The sequence below is a fragment of the Sinocyclocheilus rhinocerous genome, unplaced genomic scaffold, assembly GCF_001515625.1.
Source record: "Sinocyclocheilus rhinocerous isolate Xijiao unplaced genomic scaffold, SAMN03320098_v1.1 scaffold1900, whole genome shotgun sequence".
Lineage (NCBI taxonomy): Eukaryota > Metazoa > Chordata > Actinopteri > Cypriniformes > Cyprinidae > Sinocyclocheilus > Sinocyclocheilus rhinocerous.
Window position 1 is genome coordinate 107,632 of NW_015662288.1, and position 19,054 is coordinate 126,685.

At 38.2% G+C, this 19,054-nt stretch overlaps 1 protein-coding gene across 1 annotated transcript in view; it reads right to left on the reverse strand.

Moving 5' to 3' along the window:
* Positions 1–18,571, reverse strand: part of capn1 (calpain 1) — a 27,071-nt gene extending 8,500 nt beyond the window's left edge. Inside the window, exons 1-11 of the mRNA XM_016538080.1 lie at positions 18,377–18,571; positions 13,825–14,281; positions 12,382–12,451; positions 11,060–11,178; positions 4,316–4,449; positions 4,065–4,233; positions 2,268–2,351; positions 1,906–1,991; positions 1,757–1,831; positions 363–523; positions 117–277 (exon numbers count right to left, since the gene is read on the reverse strand). Coding sequence (XP_016393566.1) covers positions 117–277; positions 363–523; positions 1,757–1,831; positions 1,906–1,991; positions 2,268–2,351; positions 4,065–4,233; positions 4,316–4,449; positions 11,060–11,178; positions 12,382–12,451; positions 13,825–14,076 — 1,311 coding nt within the window. The 5' untranslated portion in view covers positions 14,077–14,281; positions 18,377–18,571. The remainder of the gene's footprint in view (positions 1–116; positions 278–362; positions 524–1,756; positions 1,832–1,905; positions 1,992–2,267; positions 2,352–4,064; positions 4,234–4,315; positions 4,450–11,059; positions 11,179–12,381; positions 12,452–13,824; positions 14,282–18,376) is intronic.
* Positions 18,572–19,054: the final 483 nt, after the last annotated feature.

A 19,054-nucleotide genomic window follows, 5' to 3' on the forward strand; every position in this document is an offset into this window, starting at 1 on the left:
TTTGCAACTTTACAGATCTTCTTTATGCACCAAGCGCTTGTAACACTCCAAAGAGAAAGGAAAAAATGAAATCGCATCATATGACCCCTTTAAACCAAAGAGATCTGCTCTCTGACCTCATAAATGGCGAATCCGATGGTCTCCATGTCCTGTCCTTCTCTCCGCTTCTTCCTGCGGTCCTTCTGCATCAGCGCCACCAGGAAGCTGCAATCCGATTGGCCGGGAGAATCCGGGTGTTTTAGGGTCACCTTGAACTGAGGGTTGATCCAGAATGTGGCTGTGGTTTATAGAAACAAAAGAGGCAGATGAGGATTTGGCTGTTTTCCCACCACTGACCCGCCGTTCCCTGTCCCCTGCTGTACCTGGGAAGTTCCTGCATCCGCCGGCCGTGCTTCCTCTCCTCCACTCGCCCTGATAGAGCGACGTGCTCCACTTCTTCACCTGACCCGCCTGGAGCGCGTCTGCCGTCAGGTTACAGATCTCCAGCCGACTGAACTCACGCAGGAAGTCACTGAACGACATCCTGACAGAGAGAGTGAGAACCAGTGACCCACTGAGCGGTGCTGGCGAATTATATGGTTGCTAATGTGTTCTGAACTGTTTACAGGGCATTTATAGGTCGTTGCTATGGTGTTCTGAGTGATTGTTATTTGGTTTCTAGGATGTTGCTATGTTCTGAATGGTTTATAAGGCATAGATTGTTTCTAGGGGGTTTTGTGTGGTTGCTAGGGTGTTCTGAACAGTTTACAGGGCATTTATAGGTTGTTGATAGGGTGTTCTGTTTGGTTGTTAGGTGGTTTCTAGGGCGTTGCTATGTTCTGAATGGTTTACAGGGCATTTATAGGTTGTTGATAGGGTGTTCTGTTTGGTTGTTAGGTGGTTTCTAGGGCGTTGCTATGTTCTGAATGGTTTACAGGGCATTTATAGGTTGTTGATAGGGTGTTCTGTTTGGTTGTTAGGTGGTTTCTAGGGCGTTGCTATGTTCTGAACAGTTTACAGGGCATTTATAGGTTGTTGATAGAGTGTTCTGTTTGGTTGTTAGGTGGTTTCTAGGGCGTTGCTATGTTCTGAATGGTTTACAGGGCATTTATAGGTTGTTGATAGGGTGTTCTGTTTGGTTGTTAGGTGGTTTATAGGGCGTTGCTATGTTCTGAATGGTTTACAGGGCATTTACAGTTGTTGATAGGGTATTATGTTTGGTTGTTAGGTGGTTTCTAGGGCATTGCTATGTTTTAAATGGCTTATATGGCACTTACTGGTCGTTGCTATAGTGTTCTGAGTTGTTAATGGTTTCTGGGGCGTTGCTATGTTCTGAATGGTTTAAAGGAAATGTATAGGTTGTTGGTAGGGTGTTGGTAGGGAGATTTGCATTTTTTTTAAAGGATAATGAGTGGTATTTGCCAATGCAAAACTTGTTGCCATTATGTTGGGTGGTTGCTAGGGCTTTGCCATGTAGTTGTATTTTGAATGGTTTATAGGGCATTTAAAAGTCGTTGCTAAGGTTTTCTGTGTGGTTTCTAGACGGTTACTGAGATAGGTGGTTTCCAGGGTGTCGCTATGTGGTTGCTAACGTGTCCATTTATGAGGAACAGTTTTTAGGGCATTTATAGGTTGTTGATATGGTTTTGTGTTGTTGCTAGAGGGTTTCTAGGGCTGCTTAGTTGTTTGGAAGAGTTTATGGGCATTTATATGTCATTGCAGAGGTGTGTGTGTGTGTGTGGTCTCATCTGATAATCTCTGATCGTGATCCACTCACCAGAACTCTCCGTCCTCGCTGCGGTTCTGTAATCTGCCCCGGACAGAGCGGTCCACATTGTCCCATTCCCGAGAGCTGAACACACACAAACGCACACGTCAGAACAGTCATCAGTGAGGCATCAATCAGCACACTGGTGTGATTCTCACTCGTCACTCCAGGCTCCCGTCCACTCCACTTCACCCCACGGGTTCCTGATGCGCACCAGCTTAGTCATGTTTCCCCTGTACACCACCTGATCAACAGATCATTAATATTTCTGATTACAAATACATTTCCCTTTGGAATAACTTGCATTGATTAAACACACACACTAAGACCAGAAACATCTATTAAGACAATCAAGTCAATTTTGATTTCATATTACATTAACATTCATGCATTTGGCAGATGCTTCTAGGTCATTCATACATTTCCTGGGAACTTTCAAAGAAAGACATGCTGCATCTAGAACCTGCTAGATAGATGTGTATAGTAAGTGTTTTTGTATGTCTTTGTGTTTAAGGCTCACCTCTTCCACTGCGGTCACTGAGTATGCGTGACCTTTGACCAGCTTCTTGAAGGTCACCGCCTCCTGGTCAAACTTACTGGTGATCTTGAGGACAAAAAGATGCATAATACAGTCAGACACTGATATTGATCACCGTCACCAATACAAACAGGTTAATAACTAATATGATGAGCAAAACTACTGAAAATTATTTTTGATAACTGAAATAAAGCGGAGATAAAATATAAATATAAAATATAAATGTTGCCTTGGCAATTAACTTGGGTTTAAGTTGAAATGACCAAAACTAAATGAATAAAAAATAAAAGATAACTAGAAATATTTTAAAAATTTGAATAAAAAATGGCACAAAATCACAAATAATCATGTTATCACAAACTAAAATTAAAACTATAATAAGTCATCTTTGATAATATTATATAACACTGATAACATCTAATGATAATATTAAATATTAGATGAAAAATATTAACTTAAAATAAACTGAGAAATGTAGAGAAAAAAATAGAAATGTTGCCTTTGCACCTTAATAAATAAACCAAACCAAATCAACTAAAACTTAAAAACAAACCTCATTGGAAATGTAAAATAATTTTTTTTTTTTTAATTAAAAAAAAAGACAAAAGCACAAAAAATAACAAAAATCACCGTCACCAATACAAACAGGTTAATAACTAATATGATGAGCAAAACTACTGAAAATTATTTTTGATAACTGAAATAAAGCGGAGATAAAATATAAATATAAAATATAAATGTTGCCTTGGCAATTAACTTGGGTTTAAGTTGAAATGACCAAAACTAAATGAATAAAAAATAAAAGATAACTAGAAATATTTAAAAAATTTGAATAAAAAATGGCACAAAATCACAAATAATCATGTTATCACAAACTAAAATTAAAACTATAATAAGTCATCTTTGATAATATTATATAACACTGATAACATCTAATGATAATATTAAATATTAGATGAAAAATATTAACTTAAAATAAACTGAGAAATGTAGAGAAAAAAATAGAAATGTTGCCTTTGCACCTTAATAAATAAACCAAACCAAATCAACTAAAACTTAAAAACAAACCTCATTGGAAATGTAAAATAATTTTTTTTTTTTTAAATTAAAAAAAAAGACAAAAGCACATAAAATTACTAAATGAAACTGAAATGAAAATATACAAACATAAAAGTCAATTCAAACTGTACATTTAAAAATTCATTATTATACTAAAAATAACACTGACCCTTACAACATTTGCTTGTTTGTTAAAGTGTGTCTAATCTTTTACTACAAAAATGCATTCAAAGCAAAGTCAATGAAGAACAGAACAAGGTTTTCACACCTCATTCCAAACCCTGAGTTAGTAATTAATTATCATTTGTAGGTATTTAGCTTTTTTTTAAGAATTAATTTGCTTATTACACTATTGGACAGGAGCTATACACATAAAATAAGTGATCTGTTTACAGTTTGTCCATGTAATTCTGCAAAAACAAAGCAAAAAAAATTTTTTGACGGTTTTCCTCAGAAACTAAATACAGCCCATTAAAGTTTCTGTGACTGTACAAAGCTCATGAATATTTAATAAGGCTGCTTCTAATTGGTTGTCTGTTGAAGAACATTCTAGCGCCTCAGTGTTGCACATAACACAGGTTTGGCACTGCAGTTCAGGGTTGCAGGCTTCAAATCCTTCATAATTTAAAGGTTAAAAGCGAACTAATCCACCTTCAAACGTCTCCACCTGACTGTAACCCTGAGTTAAGCACAGTGTGAAAAGCAAGAATCGGCGCTCACATCTATAGAGCAGCCCAGCAGCGATCCTCTCTCGATGGCACGGCCAATGATGCTGAAGAGATCAGCGGGTGCTTTCTTCAACTCGTACATCTCTGTGACTCCTCCTGTGAAATCCTCAAAGCCCTCAGACGTGCTGCCGCCCGACAGAGCCTCATAACAGCCGTTCAGCCTGACCAACAAGGCAATAAATAGACTAAAGAAGTGCAGATAACCTGTATTTGATTCGCATTTACAGTTGAGGATGATCGTACTTGGCGTAGGCCTTCTCCAGCAGAGCGCTCCAGAACTCTCCACCCTCCGCCGAGTGAACAAACAACAGCTTCCCGTCCTTCACGGGCAACCGGTCGTCAATCACCACGTCCACCCACTCGCCGAACTGCCAGAACTACAGACAGAGAGATTCAGATACACTCCTAAAAATAAAGCTGCTTTACTGGCATTGATGGTTCCACGAAAAACCAACCACACACTCTGGAAAATAAAATAAAGGTTGCAAAAGAGGATTTTTGCAGTGATGCCACTGAAGAACCATTCCAACTTTAGAAATGTTTATGTTTTAAGAGTGTATGTCCAGCAGGTGGCGCACACATACACAAACAGCATATCTCCCAAACACAGCTGTCTTTCTGCTCTGTAATCAGTCAATAATCACATTTGTAGATTACGATAACACTTGTTAAATATCCATTAGCATGGAGATACTCTACAACAACTGATAATTGAACCCCACTCTGTTACGTTAAAGATACTTCGTATGATTCTTAGGAATAGCATGCATGCATGGCCAAAACTCAGAAATGAGTTGCATTTTAGCACTTCTGGTTCCAAAAGCTTAATGACGTAGATGTCATTTATAGCCCACGCTTTGCTTTTTACATCTGCTGGTTGTATTTAGGCTTTAAATTTCATAAACGTTGTGGTTATTTGTGAAGATTATCATGATGAACGAAATGTGTAAGCATAGTAAATTTTTGTAGGTGACAGAGTTTATTACGCAGTAATTCAAAAGCCAATGGTGATGCGAACCTACAAAAGTAGAACATCACTGCAGCGCTCTGAAGGTGGCTGCACATAAATGATCAAATGCACAGATAAAACATTAAAGGAACACTCCACAATTTTTGAAAATAGGCTCATTTTCCATCTCCCCTAGAGTTAAACAGTTGAGTTTTACCGTTTTCGAATCCATTCAGCCGATCTCCGGGTCTGGCGGTAGCACTTTTAGCTGTAGCTTAGCATAGATCATTGAATCTGATTAGACCGTTAGCATCTCGCTCATAAATGACCAAAGAGTTCCTATATTTTTCCTATTTAAAACTTGACTCTTCTGTAGTTACACTGTATACTTAGACAGATGGAAAATGAAAAGTTGCGATTTTCTAGGCTGATATGGCTAGGAACCCATGGTACGGCAGCAAAGTTCATTGATTATTACGCCGGAATGAGAGAATAGTTCCTAGCCATATCGGCCTAGAAAATCGTAACTTTACCCGGAGATCGGCTGAATGGATTCGAAAACGGTAAAACTCAACTGTTTAACTCTAGGGGAGATGAAAAATGAGCCTATTTTCAAAAATAGTGGAGTGTTCCTTTAACTACACAGATAAAGCGCATCCTCTGCTGTTTGTTTTGCTGCATTAGTGGTGAAAAGCTTCCCGGTAGGGCTATCAAAATGACTGAAAAACTAAATTCGAATTTTCTACTTAAATATTATCAAAATTCGAATTATATTCTAATTTAAAAGGCATAATTTCAGTTAGGGGGGAAAAAGCTCTTGGCTTCTCTCAAGAGAGAAGAATGGCCACAAGAGGGCGCATCTGCAAAATATTATGCACGTTTCTTCAAAGCATAATAAAATAACACGACTATCTTTGAAAAAAAGTGCATAATGTTTAAAATAATGTTTATATATAATTAATAAAGTTGCTTAAACAATTAGAAAAAAAACAGCACCATGCATGTATGTATAGTTTAATACATAGGACCCGAAATCCAATCACAAAGAGTAGGCTACTTTCTTCATTTAAAAACATGAGATACAGTGGGATGGGGAAAAACCGCCATAATGTCTTTAGACATGTTTTTTTCAAAGTTGAACTTGCATTAATTTTACATGGCTTGCTAAACATGCTGCTCTTTTGTGCGAGACGCGAGTGCAACGTTGATAGATGTCCCTCTAGAAAATGTGATAAATATGCGTTCTGTGTGAACGGCTTGGTTTCAGTTTTGACGTAAACAACATCTTCTCCACACTGATGCTCTCGTTTTCCGCAATATATGAATGAACAACGTAGCAGCGCCGCATCTAGTGGGTTCAACTGGATAGGCTAACAAAAGCATTCAAATGCAATCAATGACACATACATCGTCATCGCATCTCGTGCGCCACTGGTAAGCTGCCTGACGGCTGACGCAGACCTTAAATTCGAATGCAACGTTTTTGCATTCGAATGTGGATTTTCTTTTTTTAATTCGACGAATATTCAAAATTTGAATATTTTTTTTGACAGCCCTACTTCCCGGGTTTGTCAGAAAGACATAAAGAGGGAAAGAAACGCAGAACAGTTTGAACAAATTGGCTTCCGCACAGATCATGTAATTACAACTTCCAAACCTGTAAGTAGAAACTTTCTGAGAGGAGGATCACGGAGCACAATCTCTTAGTTGTCATCTTCTAATTATGGTAACTATGATGAGATGATATGACTGCAGCATTACTGTTAGTGAACCCTCATTAATTATTCACGGATATATATTTCAGGAATTATTGGTGAAGAAGGAATTGCCTGTACTTGCAGATTTCCGTTCACATTATCCACCATATATAACAAACACACACACACCTACATACACACCCTCATCCTATATGTGCACTTCTGTAAAGAGCCATTCAAATTAGGCTTAAGATGGATTTGAGAGACATCAGTAAAATCATGAATCACGCTGCACATCTCTGAGGAATTTCTTCCCAGGATATTTGATTTATATAATACAGAGGCAAGATTAAGTCACACAGCCTGTCAAGAACATTTCTGGATCATTTTTCACCGCAAAATAAAGAATCTCCAAACTCTTCTATCTATTTAGAATATTTATAAGAAGATGTTATTTATATATATATATATACAGTGGGTACGGAAAGTATTCAGACTGGCAAAAACATTATCATCTTACCAGTGTTATCGTTAACTAAAACTAGTTTAAAATATATATATTTTCAGCAATTGAAAACAAGCCAAAATAAAATATTAGAAAAAAAACCTAAACTTAAAAAGTTGAACAAAAATTGCTAAAATTAAAATAAAAACTAAAAATATAAAAATAAGACAATGCAAAATATAAATGAATATTATATATTATACTATATACTGTATATTATAGAAAATAAATATCATACAAAGTAAATATATGTATAAATGTACATTTTGCATAAAGAATATATATTTTACTATTGCGACAAAATACATTGTCATTCATTCAAGATAGCATGAATTTGATGCTTTCATATAATAAGTTGTAAAAATGCTAATAATTGTCATGAAAGCACAATGTTAAACATCTAAGTGGTCATATAACAGCATTAATTGTCTTTCCGCAAAATATATTTTCTTTATGATTTTGGAGTTAAATATGACCCAGGCTTGTGAGATTCACTCGTAAATTGTTTAAAATGCACTGTAGCATTTCTCCAGTCTGTGAAGGTCTCTCAGTGATTTACTCTCTCTCTCGTAATTAGGTTTTACACACACTCAGGACATTTCTGCTTCTAATTTAATCTAAATGAGTCCCAGATGAGCCAGAACTCAGAACTAGCAGCAAAACCACAAATGCGGTGTGTGTGTGTGTGAGAGAGACACATTAGTGAACATATTTGGATCCTGTGTCTTTGTTCACACGCTCATCCATGCATGAAGCACGTGCGCACGTCTGTATTTTTAGAGCATCTATGTGTGTGTGAGGGTTTGATGAACTTCTGTGCGCCTTTCTGACTGCATTGCTTTCTTTTTTATTACTCTGCACAGAAGTACCAAATAAAAAGTACCAATAAGTGTCTATTTCAGATAGTACTACAGTAGCAACATGATATTCATTCAATATAATATGGAAATACTTAGATGAATGAATATTTGAATCATTCAGTGTCATGGTATTTCTCAAATAAGATGTACTGTGTTGTCATTTGCCGCCTGTACAAATTGTGAAAGGATTCTTGGCATGCTATGTCACCTCATTACCCATAATCCTCTCTGCCACTGCATTATTTGAACAGCAGTGAGCAGCACTGCCCTCCCCCTCACCTCACCGAGTCAGAAACACACACATCAGCACAATAATTCACTACTGACACACACACACAAGGAACAGATTGATCAGACTGTCTTACACTGTTCCAAGCAGCGCTTCATTATTTTATAATACTCGTACACCACTGCTCATGCTAGTGTGTTTACAGAGCAAGGTTCGTGGATAGTTTACAGCTACAAAGGAGCGCTGGTGAAATCGCACAGAAACAACTGCATCTGAACCTAATCAGTCTTAAATATAAAGCTTCTTTAGTTTATTGGAATCGATGCTTCCGTGAAGAACCTTTAACATCCATGGAATCTTTCCAAGCTTCTTTATACTGGAAAAAGGTTCTTTTGATTTTTTAAATACACTGAGGAAAGCTTCTTCGGGGAGCCAAAAGTGGTTCTTTTTGGAACCGTTCACGGAGGGAAAGCTTCTTTGGGGAACCAGAAATGGTTATTTTTGGAACCCGTTCGCTGAAAGCTTCTTTGGGGAGCCAAAAATGGTTCTTTTTGGAACCCGTTCACTGAAAGCTTCTTTGGGGAGCCAAAATGGTTCTTTTTGGAACCGTTCACGGAAAGCTTCTTTGGGGAACCAAAAATGGTTCTTTTTGGAACCCGTTCACTGAAAGCTTCTTTGGGGAGCCAAAATGGTTCTTTTTGGAACCGTTCACTGAAAGCTTCTTTGGGGAACCAAAAATGGTTCTTTTTTGAACCCGTTCACGGAAAGCTTCTTTGGGAGCCAAAAATTTTTCTTTTTGGAACCCTTCACGGAAGCTTCTTCGGGGAGCCAAAAATGGTTCTTTTTGGAACCGTTCACGGAGGGAAAGCTTCTTTGGGGAACCAAAAATCGTTCTTTTTGGAACCCGTTCACGGAAAGCTTCTTTGGGGAGCCAAAAATCTTTCTTTTTGGAAACGTTCACTGAAAGTTTCTTTGGGGAACCAAAAATGGTTCTTTTTTGAACTCGTTCACGGAAAGCTTCTTTGGGAGCCAAAAATGGTTCTCTTTGGAACCGTTCACGGAAAGCTTCTTTGGGGAGCCAAAAGTGGTTCTTTTTGGAATTGTTCACGGAGGGAAAGCTTCTTTGGGGAACCAAAAATTGTTATTTTTGGAACCCGTTCACTGAAAGCTTCTTTGGGGAGCCAAAAATGGTTATTTTTGGAAACGTTCACTGAAAGCTTCTTTAGGGAACCAAAAATGGTTCTTTTTGGAACCGTTCACTGAAAGCTTCTCTGGGGAACCAAAAATGGTTCTTTTTGGAACCGTTCACTGAAAGCTTCTCTGGGGAGCCAAAAATGGTTCGTTCAAGGAAAGCTTCTTTGGGGAGCCAAAAATGGTTCTTTTTGAAACAGTTCACGGAAAGCTTCTTTGGGGAGCCAAAAATGGTTCTTTTTGGAACCGTTCACGGAGGGAAATTCTGAAACTGTTCACGGAGGGAAAGCTTCTTTGGGGAGCCAAAAATGGTTCTTTTTGGAACCGTTCACGGAAAGCTTCTTTGGGGAGCCAACTTCACGGAAAGCTTCTTTGGGGAGTCAAAAATGGTTCTTTTTTTAACCCGTTCATGGAAAGCTTCTTTGGGAGCCAAAAATTGTTATTTTTGGACCCGTTCACGGAAAGCTTCTCTGGGGAACCAAAAATGGTTCTTTTTGGAACCGTTCACGAAAAGCTTCTCTGGGGAATCAAAAATGGTTCTTTTTGGAACCGTTCACGGAAAGCTTCTTTGGGGAACCAAAAATTGTTCTTTTTTGAACCCGTTCACGGAAAGCTTCTTTGGGGAGCCAAAAATGGTTCTTTTTGGAACCGTTCACGGAAAGCTTCTTTGGGGAGCCAACTTCACGGAAAGCTTCTTTGGGGAGTCAAAAATGGTTCTTTTTTTAACCCGTTCATGGAAAGCTTCTTTGGGAGCCAAAAATTGTTCTTTTTGGACCCGTTCACGGAAAGCTTCTCTGGGGAACCAAAAATGGTTCTTTTTGGAACCGTTCACGAAAAGCTTCTCTGGGGAATCAAAAATGGTTCTTTTTGGAACCGTTCACGGAAAGCTTCTTTGGGGAACCAAAAATTGTTCTTTTTTGAACCCGTTCACGGAAAGCTTCTTTGGGAGCCAAAAATTGTTTTTTTGGAACCGTTCACTGAAAGCTTCTTTGGGAGCCAAAAATTTTTATTTTTGGAACCGTTCACGGAAAGCTTCTTTGGCGAGCCAAAAATGGTTCTTTTTGGAACCGTTCACTGAAAGCTTCTCTGGGGAACCAAAAATTTTTATTTTTGGAACCGTTCACGGAAAGCTTCTCTGGGGAACCAAAAATGGTTCTTTTTGGAACCGTTCAAGGAAAGCTTCTTTGGGGAGCCAAGAATGGTTCTTTTTGGAACAGTTCACGGAAAGCTTCTTTGGGGAGCCAAAAATGTTTTTTTTTGGAACCGTTCATGGAGGGAAATTCTGAAACTGTTCACGGAGGGAAAGCTTCTTTGGGGAGCCAAAAATGGTTCTTTTTGGAACCGTTCACGGAAAGCTTCTCTAGGGAGCCAAAAATGGTTCTTTTTGGAACAGTTCACAGAAAGCTTATTTGGGGAACCAAAAACAGTTCTTTATAGCATCACTGCAAAAACCCCTTTTGAAAGCTTTATTTTTAAAAGTGTAGTATAAAACTACACTCTCTCACTGTCAGACCTAGATCTGTGCTCGTGTTCTAGCGTTTGTCACATTGTTGCACCTGAAAGTGAAATATTCCCGCGTATCCGCCGTCAAAGCTCTGGCCATGTGGCACCACGCGGTGCAGGAGGTCATCGTTTAGAGTCAGAGACGCGATGGCTGCCAGCAACCAACAGTCACCTGAGGAAAACAGACCACAGATAATGAACAGATGAGATTTAGTGCAGACAAGAGATGTGATACAAAACATATTCAATATATCTGAGGTCAAATTGTAAGAACCTGTCATTGAAAACATTATCTGAATATCAGTGTCTGCAGTGGTGTGGCCCACGATGAAAGATTTAGGGATTTGTTGTTGTTTTATTTCACTACAAATAATTGTAAAAGTTAAATAGTTCTTTATGCTGTATAAATGTGTAGAAAATTGTCTCTAACTATAACTAACAAAAAAACTTTTTAAATTTCACTTCTTTATATTTGATTAAAAATCAGTACAAACAGTAATATTGTAAATTATTATCATTTAAATAACTGTACAATTGCACATTTTTTATTTTACAATTTTTTATTTTTTTAATTATTTTTCTTTGTGTGTGTGTATATATATATATATATATATATATATTTCACACACAGACACACACACACACACATACACACACAATGAAGTGTGTGCATTTAAACAAATTAATTTAAAATGAACTAGGATAGTAAACATAGTATAGTATAAGTAAACATTGTTTCACTTAAAAGTTAAACATACATTAGCTCTTTATGCTGAATAAATGTGTAGTAAATTGTCTAACTATCTATGAGTCCACCAACAAATGGTTTTTAGTGTATTAAAGTGTATTAAACACTTATCCATCATTCCTCTCTGTATTTATTCATTTTTACATCTCCATGCCACAGTCTCTGGGATTCATTTAACATGACAATTTATTGCCCCAAACAGCACATCTGCTGTTGGAAGATGATCTGATGCATTACATCGCAGAGAATGTGTAAATAACTTAAAATAGCCACCAGACCCAAACAAACCAGATACAAAAGAGGGACAGTCAGTCATTTTGTTTCCATGTTTACTAAAGCTTTTAAAAGCACAACAGCAGTCACTGGGCCGCCACACACATCCTTACCAATCACAGCGCTCCCTCGCGGTTTTGCATGTTTAAACGCTGTAGCCTTTTATGATGTCATCATAATGCATGAGCGGCTCCGCTGTGAGACAGCAGCTCTTTATTTAATGATCGCAGGGTCAGAGCTTTAATTATGAATGAGGCGCTGTGTTTAAAGTAAACATCACCGTACTGGGTAAACATCAGGGGTAAAGAATTGAGGTAAAGTCCTCGTCCCTGATGATGACGCAGACAGACTCACCCAGAGATCCCTGACAGATGTCGGTACGAGTCGCTCCATCCATGATGAACTGGGGACGCATACAAATCTCCTGCAAACACACGCGTGACGCTAAATTAGATTTGCATTTTCAGAAGGAGATGATGCACAGCACTGTGCTTCTCATTCAAACACACACACACATATATATTCAGATCTGCTTTCAACAACTGCATTATGTTTGTCGGTGACGAGCACATGCAGTAAAGTGTGAAGACACGGAGTATGTCATTCAGATTCAAAGTCATGTCTAGTTTATAAAGGCAGGATGGATGAATGTATAATGATGAGTAGCCGTTTTTCCTGATAAATCATTTCGGCTCTTGAGCATCCCATAGCAACAAGCACGAGAGATGTGATTATATAAAGCCATGCATTAATGTACTGCCTAGAAGCCATGAAATCCTGCAGTACGCTGACAGTAGAGGTGACCTGACACACGCAGAAGTGCTTACGAATGTGCAGAGCGAAAGGTTAAACTAGGGAATGTGTGAACATATGTGATGACCGAGGTGTAAAGCGTTAGTAAAGAAATAGCTCACCCAAAAATGACAATTTACGCAAACTCATCTACATCTTGGATGGCCTGATGGTGTTTCTTCATCAGATTTGGAGAAATGTAGCATTGCATCACTTGCTCATCAACGGATGCTCTGCAGTGAATGGGTGCCGTCAGAATGAGAGTCCAAAACAGCTGATAAAAACATCACAATAATCCCCAAGTAACCCACACCACTCCAGTCCATCATTTAACGTCTTGTGAAGCCAACAACTATGTGTTTGTCAGAAACAAATCTATCTACTTCTGGCCAAACTATGAGTCCATAATCTATAATAACGCTTCCTCCAGTGAAAAAGTGGGCTGGTCTGAATCAGGAGAGAAATCTGCACAGTTCAAGCACCGTTTACAACACAAAACAGCTCTAAACAAATATGTGGCTGGATTTTGATCTAAGAGGACAACAGTGGATGGACGTTTTCACTGGAGGAAGCGTTATTATAGATTATGGACTCATATTTTGGCTGGAGGTAATGGTTTGAAGATCAATTTGTTTCCTACAAACACACAGCATTTTATTTCACAAGACCCTGATGGACTGGAGTGGTGTGGATTATTGTGATGTTTTTATCAGCTGTTTGGACTCTCATTCTGACGGCACCCATTCACTGCAGAGCATCCATTGATGAGACACTGATGCAATGCTACATTTCTCCAAATCTGATGAAGAAACAAACTCATCTACATCTTGGATGACCTAAGGGTGCGTACATTTTCATTTTTGGGTGAACTATTCCTTTAAAATACGGCAAATGGAAGAGAACAAGAGGAACAGCAAGCAGTGATGGAGTATGAAGGAAGAAGTATTTGCTAAACAAATGCAAGACAGACCCATCGGACCCTCACGACCCTTGCGGTCAGCTCACCGTCGGTCTCATCCACCGCACACCATGCGTCTTGGAGGACCGTGGACCCAGCTCATTGAATCCCAGTGAAGAAGCGCTGGTTGGGAACAGAGGGTCCTCAAACAGGGTCCTGGTCTGTTGGCACTGGGACCTCAGTGACTCGTAATCCTGGCCCAGGAGCTTCACGGCATTGTGGTTCTGACCCAAACCCGCATCCCGGTCCCACTGACTCCGCAGCTTCGCGGCCATCCCTGTGGCGTAAATGGGCTCCATGTTTTCACCTGCTTTAATGGGACTGGCACTAACAGACGATGTAATCCCAGATAGCCAATGAGAACGGAGGAAGGGGAAGAGACGAGCCAATCACAACACAGGAAATGACGAGTAGAATGAATATGTTACTTCTGAATCAGAGGGGAAGATGATGCTGGATGTCATTAATTCAGTCAGCTGCCGACAAAGATCTGGTTCAGAAGTCCTGGAAAAGAGAAGAACGAGTCTTTAAATGAATTCCTGTTATTATAAAATAACCTTGTCCAATAAACAATTTCACATTTCTTTTCAATGTTTTTGCTGTCTGACTAGGACAAGAAGAACACTGGCACTAATGCAACAATATAAAGAGGAAAGGTTATGTTTAGTTTAGTATTTGATGCTTTATGTATTTTATAATTCTTGTGCACTCACAGAACGTGATGGGGCAACAGCTTAATGAGTCCAATTTTCTGGCAATTTTCATCACTATTCTTAATTGACGGCACAAAATGCACACAAACTAAATAGTGCAGCAAACATATGCAATTATAACATATTCAGTATCAATTCTTTTCACGCATTATTCTTTATTTGACATGTTTCCAACCTTGAAAGTCAGGACTTAACCCTTATATTAAGATATGAGTCCATTTGACCCATCTTGATTTTTAAGTTGTTGGAAAAAAATGTTATTTTTATTTTATTTCTTTTAATTTTGTGACTTTTTTTCATTTAAAGTCATGAATATACCTGCAAAGTGTCAACACAATGAAGTGTTGTGAAATATGCGTACAATTCTTCTATTATGATTGATGTTTTCAGGTTTCATGGTTAAAGGCAGCTGCACAAATCCAAACTAGTTTTTTGATGTATTTTAAAGGGATAGTTCACCCAAAAATGAAAATTTGATGTTTATCTGCTTACCCCCAGGGCATCCAAGATGTAGGTGGCTTTGTTTCTTCAGTGTCAGGAGAGCACACAAATGGGTGCATTTCCACACTTTGTCTGTTTAAAAAGCTTTTAAAAAAAGTTACAACACCGTTTATAATATGTACAGTTTGCGGGGGAAAAAATGAAAAACAGTTGTTAAGGAATAGTTGAAATTCTGTCATTTACTCATATAAACAGTTGACGGTAGCCATTGACTGCCATAGTATGGGAAAAAATACAATAGAAGTCAATGGCTACCGTCGGCTGTTTGGTTACTAACATTCTTTAAAATATCTTCTTTTGTGTTCAGGAGAAGAAAGAAACTCCCACAGGTTTAGAACAACTTGAGGGTGAGAAAATAATGACAGAGTTTTCATTTTTGTGTGAACTATGCTTTCAAATGGAGTTTTATTTTCACAATTTCTTCAACCTAAGAAAGTTTCCCACAGGACACTTTGACTACACCGTGCTTAAACATGAGACTTCTGACATGTCTCTGAAAGCAGAATAAACTCGCATTCATTTCAAACAAAGCCTGAGATCTGCTGTCACAACCTTACAAACACGCAGCTTTTTGCTTTACAAGACATTAACTGATGGACAGGAGTGGTGTGGATTATTGTGATGTTTTTATCAGCTGTTTGGACTCTCATTCTGACGGCACCCATTCACTGCAGAGCATCCATTAGTGAACAAGTAATGCACTGCTAAATTTCTCCAAATCTGATGAAGAAACAAACTCCACTTCATCTTGCAAGTATGCATCCAAAACAGTGAATAAGCAACCTCCCTTTCCCTCCTTTGAGCTTGTTAAACCGGTCTAATGTACCTTCCCCCTCCTCTATTCATTAACCTGAGGAACTAAGCACTGCTTACTCACCGTTCTGATTCACGCCATCTTTGTTTGTTAAACCATAAACAAGTCTGTACCCTGTGTTCATTTGTAGGGCTGAGTCTTGGTAAAACTTTCTTTAATTCTAAACTACATGTTATTAGTTTGATTGAAATGCTGTCGGCTCATCATCTTACTCGTGTCATTTGTTGTAGTTTTATGGGAACTGTGGTTGTGAACACACTGACATGAATAGAGAGAAAGTGGAGCAGTGGAAGGGTGTGGTGCGTGAGATTCATGGAAAGACACAGACTCGCTGCCAAGACTGTTCAACTGTGTGGATGTTTGCCAGCAGGACAAATAGAGCGTTCAGGGCTTGAACAGTGACTTAGCATTAATGCATCTGAGCTAAACGACAAGGGGTCTTTTTAAATGTTGCTTCACGTCTTCAGCAATGATTTTCTGGTGGGCTTCTTTGTTTTCATTTCGTACGCTGTTTGTTTTGTGCACACCAGCTCTTTCTGAACGTCTCCTGCTCATCTCAGGATAAGGATGGATGGATGTCAGACGCTGATGGCAAATCTCCAGCCATCTCCCATAAAACATCCAGCAGAGTAAATGAGCGCTTTACAGAGGACTCATAAATAACATGAATAGTTACAGTAATGCATATGAAATATATTCTCTATTAGGGCTGCACGAAAGACGCAGGCTTTCACATGGAGCAGCAGTAACTACACAGAGCCGTTGTTCACTGACAAGCTGCGCAAAACCACGATCATATTTTGCGCATGTTTTGCGCTGCTCGTCAGTGAACGACGGCTCTGTGTCACTGTAAAAAAAATTCTGTAGTTTTTACAAAATAATTTTGGCAGCTGTGGTTGCCAGAATAATTTTGTATGTCTGTCTCCTTCAAAATTGCACATTTATTTTTTGTAATCCATTTAACTAGCAATTTCTGAGTGAATATTGTTTCTACACTGTTTTTTTTTTTCTTCAGCGTACTTAATTTGCACAGAAATAATGACACAATGGAAAAGAGAAATAGAGAAACTTATTTATATAGTTTGGGGTATATATCCAGAGCTGCATTTCCCAAAAACATCATAAGTGTAAGTAGATTGTAAAGACTATTCCTTTCTATGATACTTACAATGCTTTTGGAAAATGCAGTCCTGGGCATTTCTTGACAGTTTTCATGAGCTTCACTCTTACATTAACCCCACAAATCCACCCTCATTAAAATATATGTGACCCTGGAGCACAAAAGCAGTGTTAAGTCGCTGGGGTATATTTGTAGCAATTCTTCCTTATGTAAATAGTGGTGCTTCTGCTTACACCCATAGAAATGCTGCTTTAGTCTCTGCTGTGATACGATCACGTGTCAACAGTGGCAGAATAACACTTCTGTGTGCAGCGCAGTCTCAGGTTACATCCTAGGTGTGATGTGATTTTAATACAATTTAATAAACAAAATGTAAAAATAAATAATAAAAAAGTAGGTAAAAATAAATAACATACATATTAAAAAAAATAAATAATTCTATATATTTTAATGTATTTTTAAGTAATAAATGAGTAAATAATTAAAAATAATAAACTTACCAATTTTTCACAATATAAATTTGGTATTTAAATAAAATTTAAAAAACTACAGATGCTTTTTATATTGTAGGATGGTGGTTCCTCTCGCAAGGATGGTCATATTTGGGAGACTGTGGCATCTAAAACATTAAAGGGGTCATATGATGCTGCTAAAAAGAACATTATTTTGTGTATTTGGTGTAATGAAGCGTGTTCGAACGAGCCGTTTTAGGTAGGTGTGGCTAACTCTTAACTTTTATAAAGAATATCTCTTTGGATTTGAGACTTTAGTCTTTGCAACTTTACAGATCTTCTTTATGCACCAAGAGCTTGTAACACTCTAAAGAGAAAGGAAAAAATGAAATCGCATCATATGACCCCTTTAAGTTGAAGTAACACTGCAAGCTTTTCCTTGGTGCTACCAAAGTGGCCTGGGTGTGGGTTTTAGATAAGAAATACTAGGGTTATTTGGTGAAACAGCCCTTGCTTTCATCACTTCCTGTGTCATTCAGTAAACCCACACTGACCACAACAGCTGACCGTGTGTGTTTAAAGGGCTTTTATTAGCCATGCATGCATGCATTCAGCCTGAAACTATTCAGATGCTATGGAGAAGTCAATGTGAATTCAGTCTAGATGTAAACAGAGTGGAAATGGATTCAATGCATTCACACACACTAAACATGTTACTGAATGATTTCCCAGTTTATAACCGCAATGCATGCATGCAAACAATATGAGAGCCAATGATGGTCCGTTTAAAGGCACAGCAAAACAAGGAAATGAAGTTCACACGTCTTTTGACGCTTTAAACGTTAAAAGATGTGAAGACTTTTGCCTGATGAACAGTTAATCTATAATACAACCTTTACGTGAAACGTATTTGTTGTCAGCAACACAGGAGTGAAAGTACAAAAGTGAAACAAAGTCTCGACGGATGCAGAAAAGTCCAAAGCGTTCGTTCAGACTTACCTCGCGCCTTGATTTGCAGTGCACTTCCGAGTATGAGCAAAGATTATATAATCCAGAGGTTTTGACTATTGCTCGAGCCTCTGCACATCTGGAGTTCGTGTAGTTTAACGTCTAGCTGCTGATTTTACCCCGCCAGCAGCACAAACGCCCAGCGGATCCGGGGCGCGTCTGCGCAATGCGTGACAAACGCGACGCGTCTCGGAGTTGGGGATGGAACGCGTGCAGCATCCAGTGGACCAATCAAAGAGCGTAGCTACGCGTTCGACGCGACGCAACAAAACGAAGCAAAACGCTAAGCAAACTTAGCTTAAATTATTTTTTTTATATTATAATATTATATTTTAATATAAATATAATATTAGCTTTAACAATGTAAAATGTATAAGCAATATATAAACTATAAGATTACAGTAACCCTCCTATGTCATAATCTATTAAAACATTTATTTCATATTACTATACACAATCACTTACGAAAATTAGCAATGGTATTACTATAGTAAAAGTATAGTAGGCTAACCATGTTTTTTTTTTTGCCTTTTTATTACCAATTGTAGCCTATAACCACAGTTTTACTACAAATACCATGGTTAAACTATGGTTAGTGTAGCAAAACATGTTGTTTTTACCATGGTTTAACTATAGTAACCAATAACCATGTTTTTTGGTATTTTATAT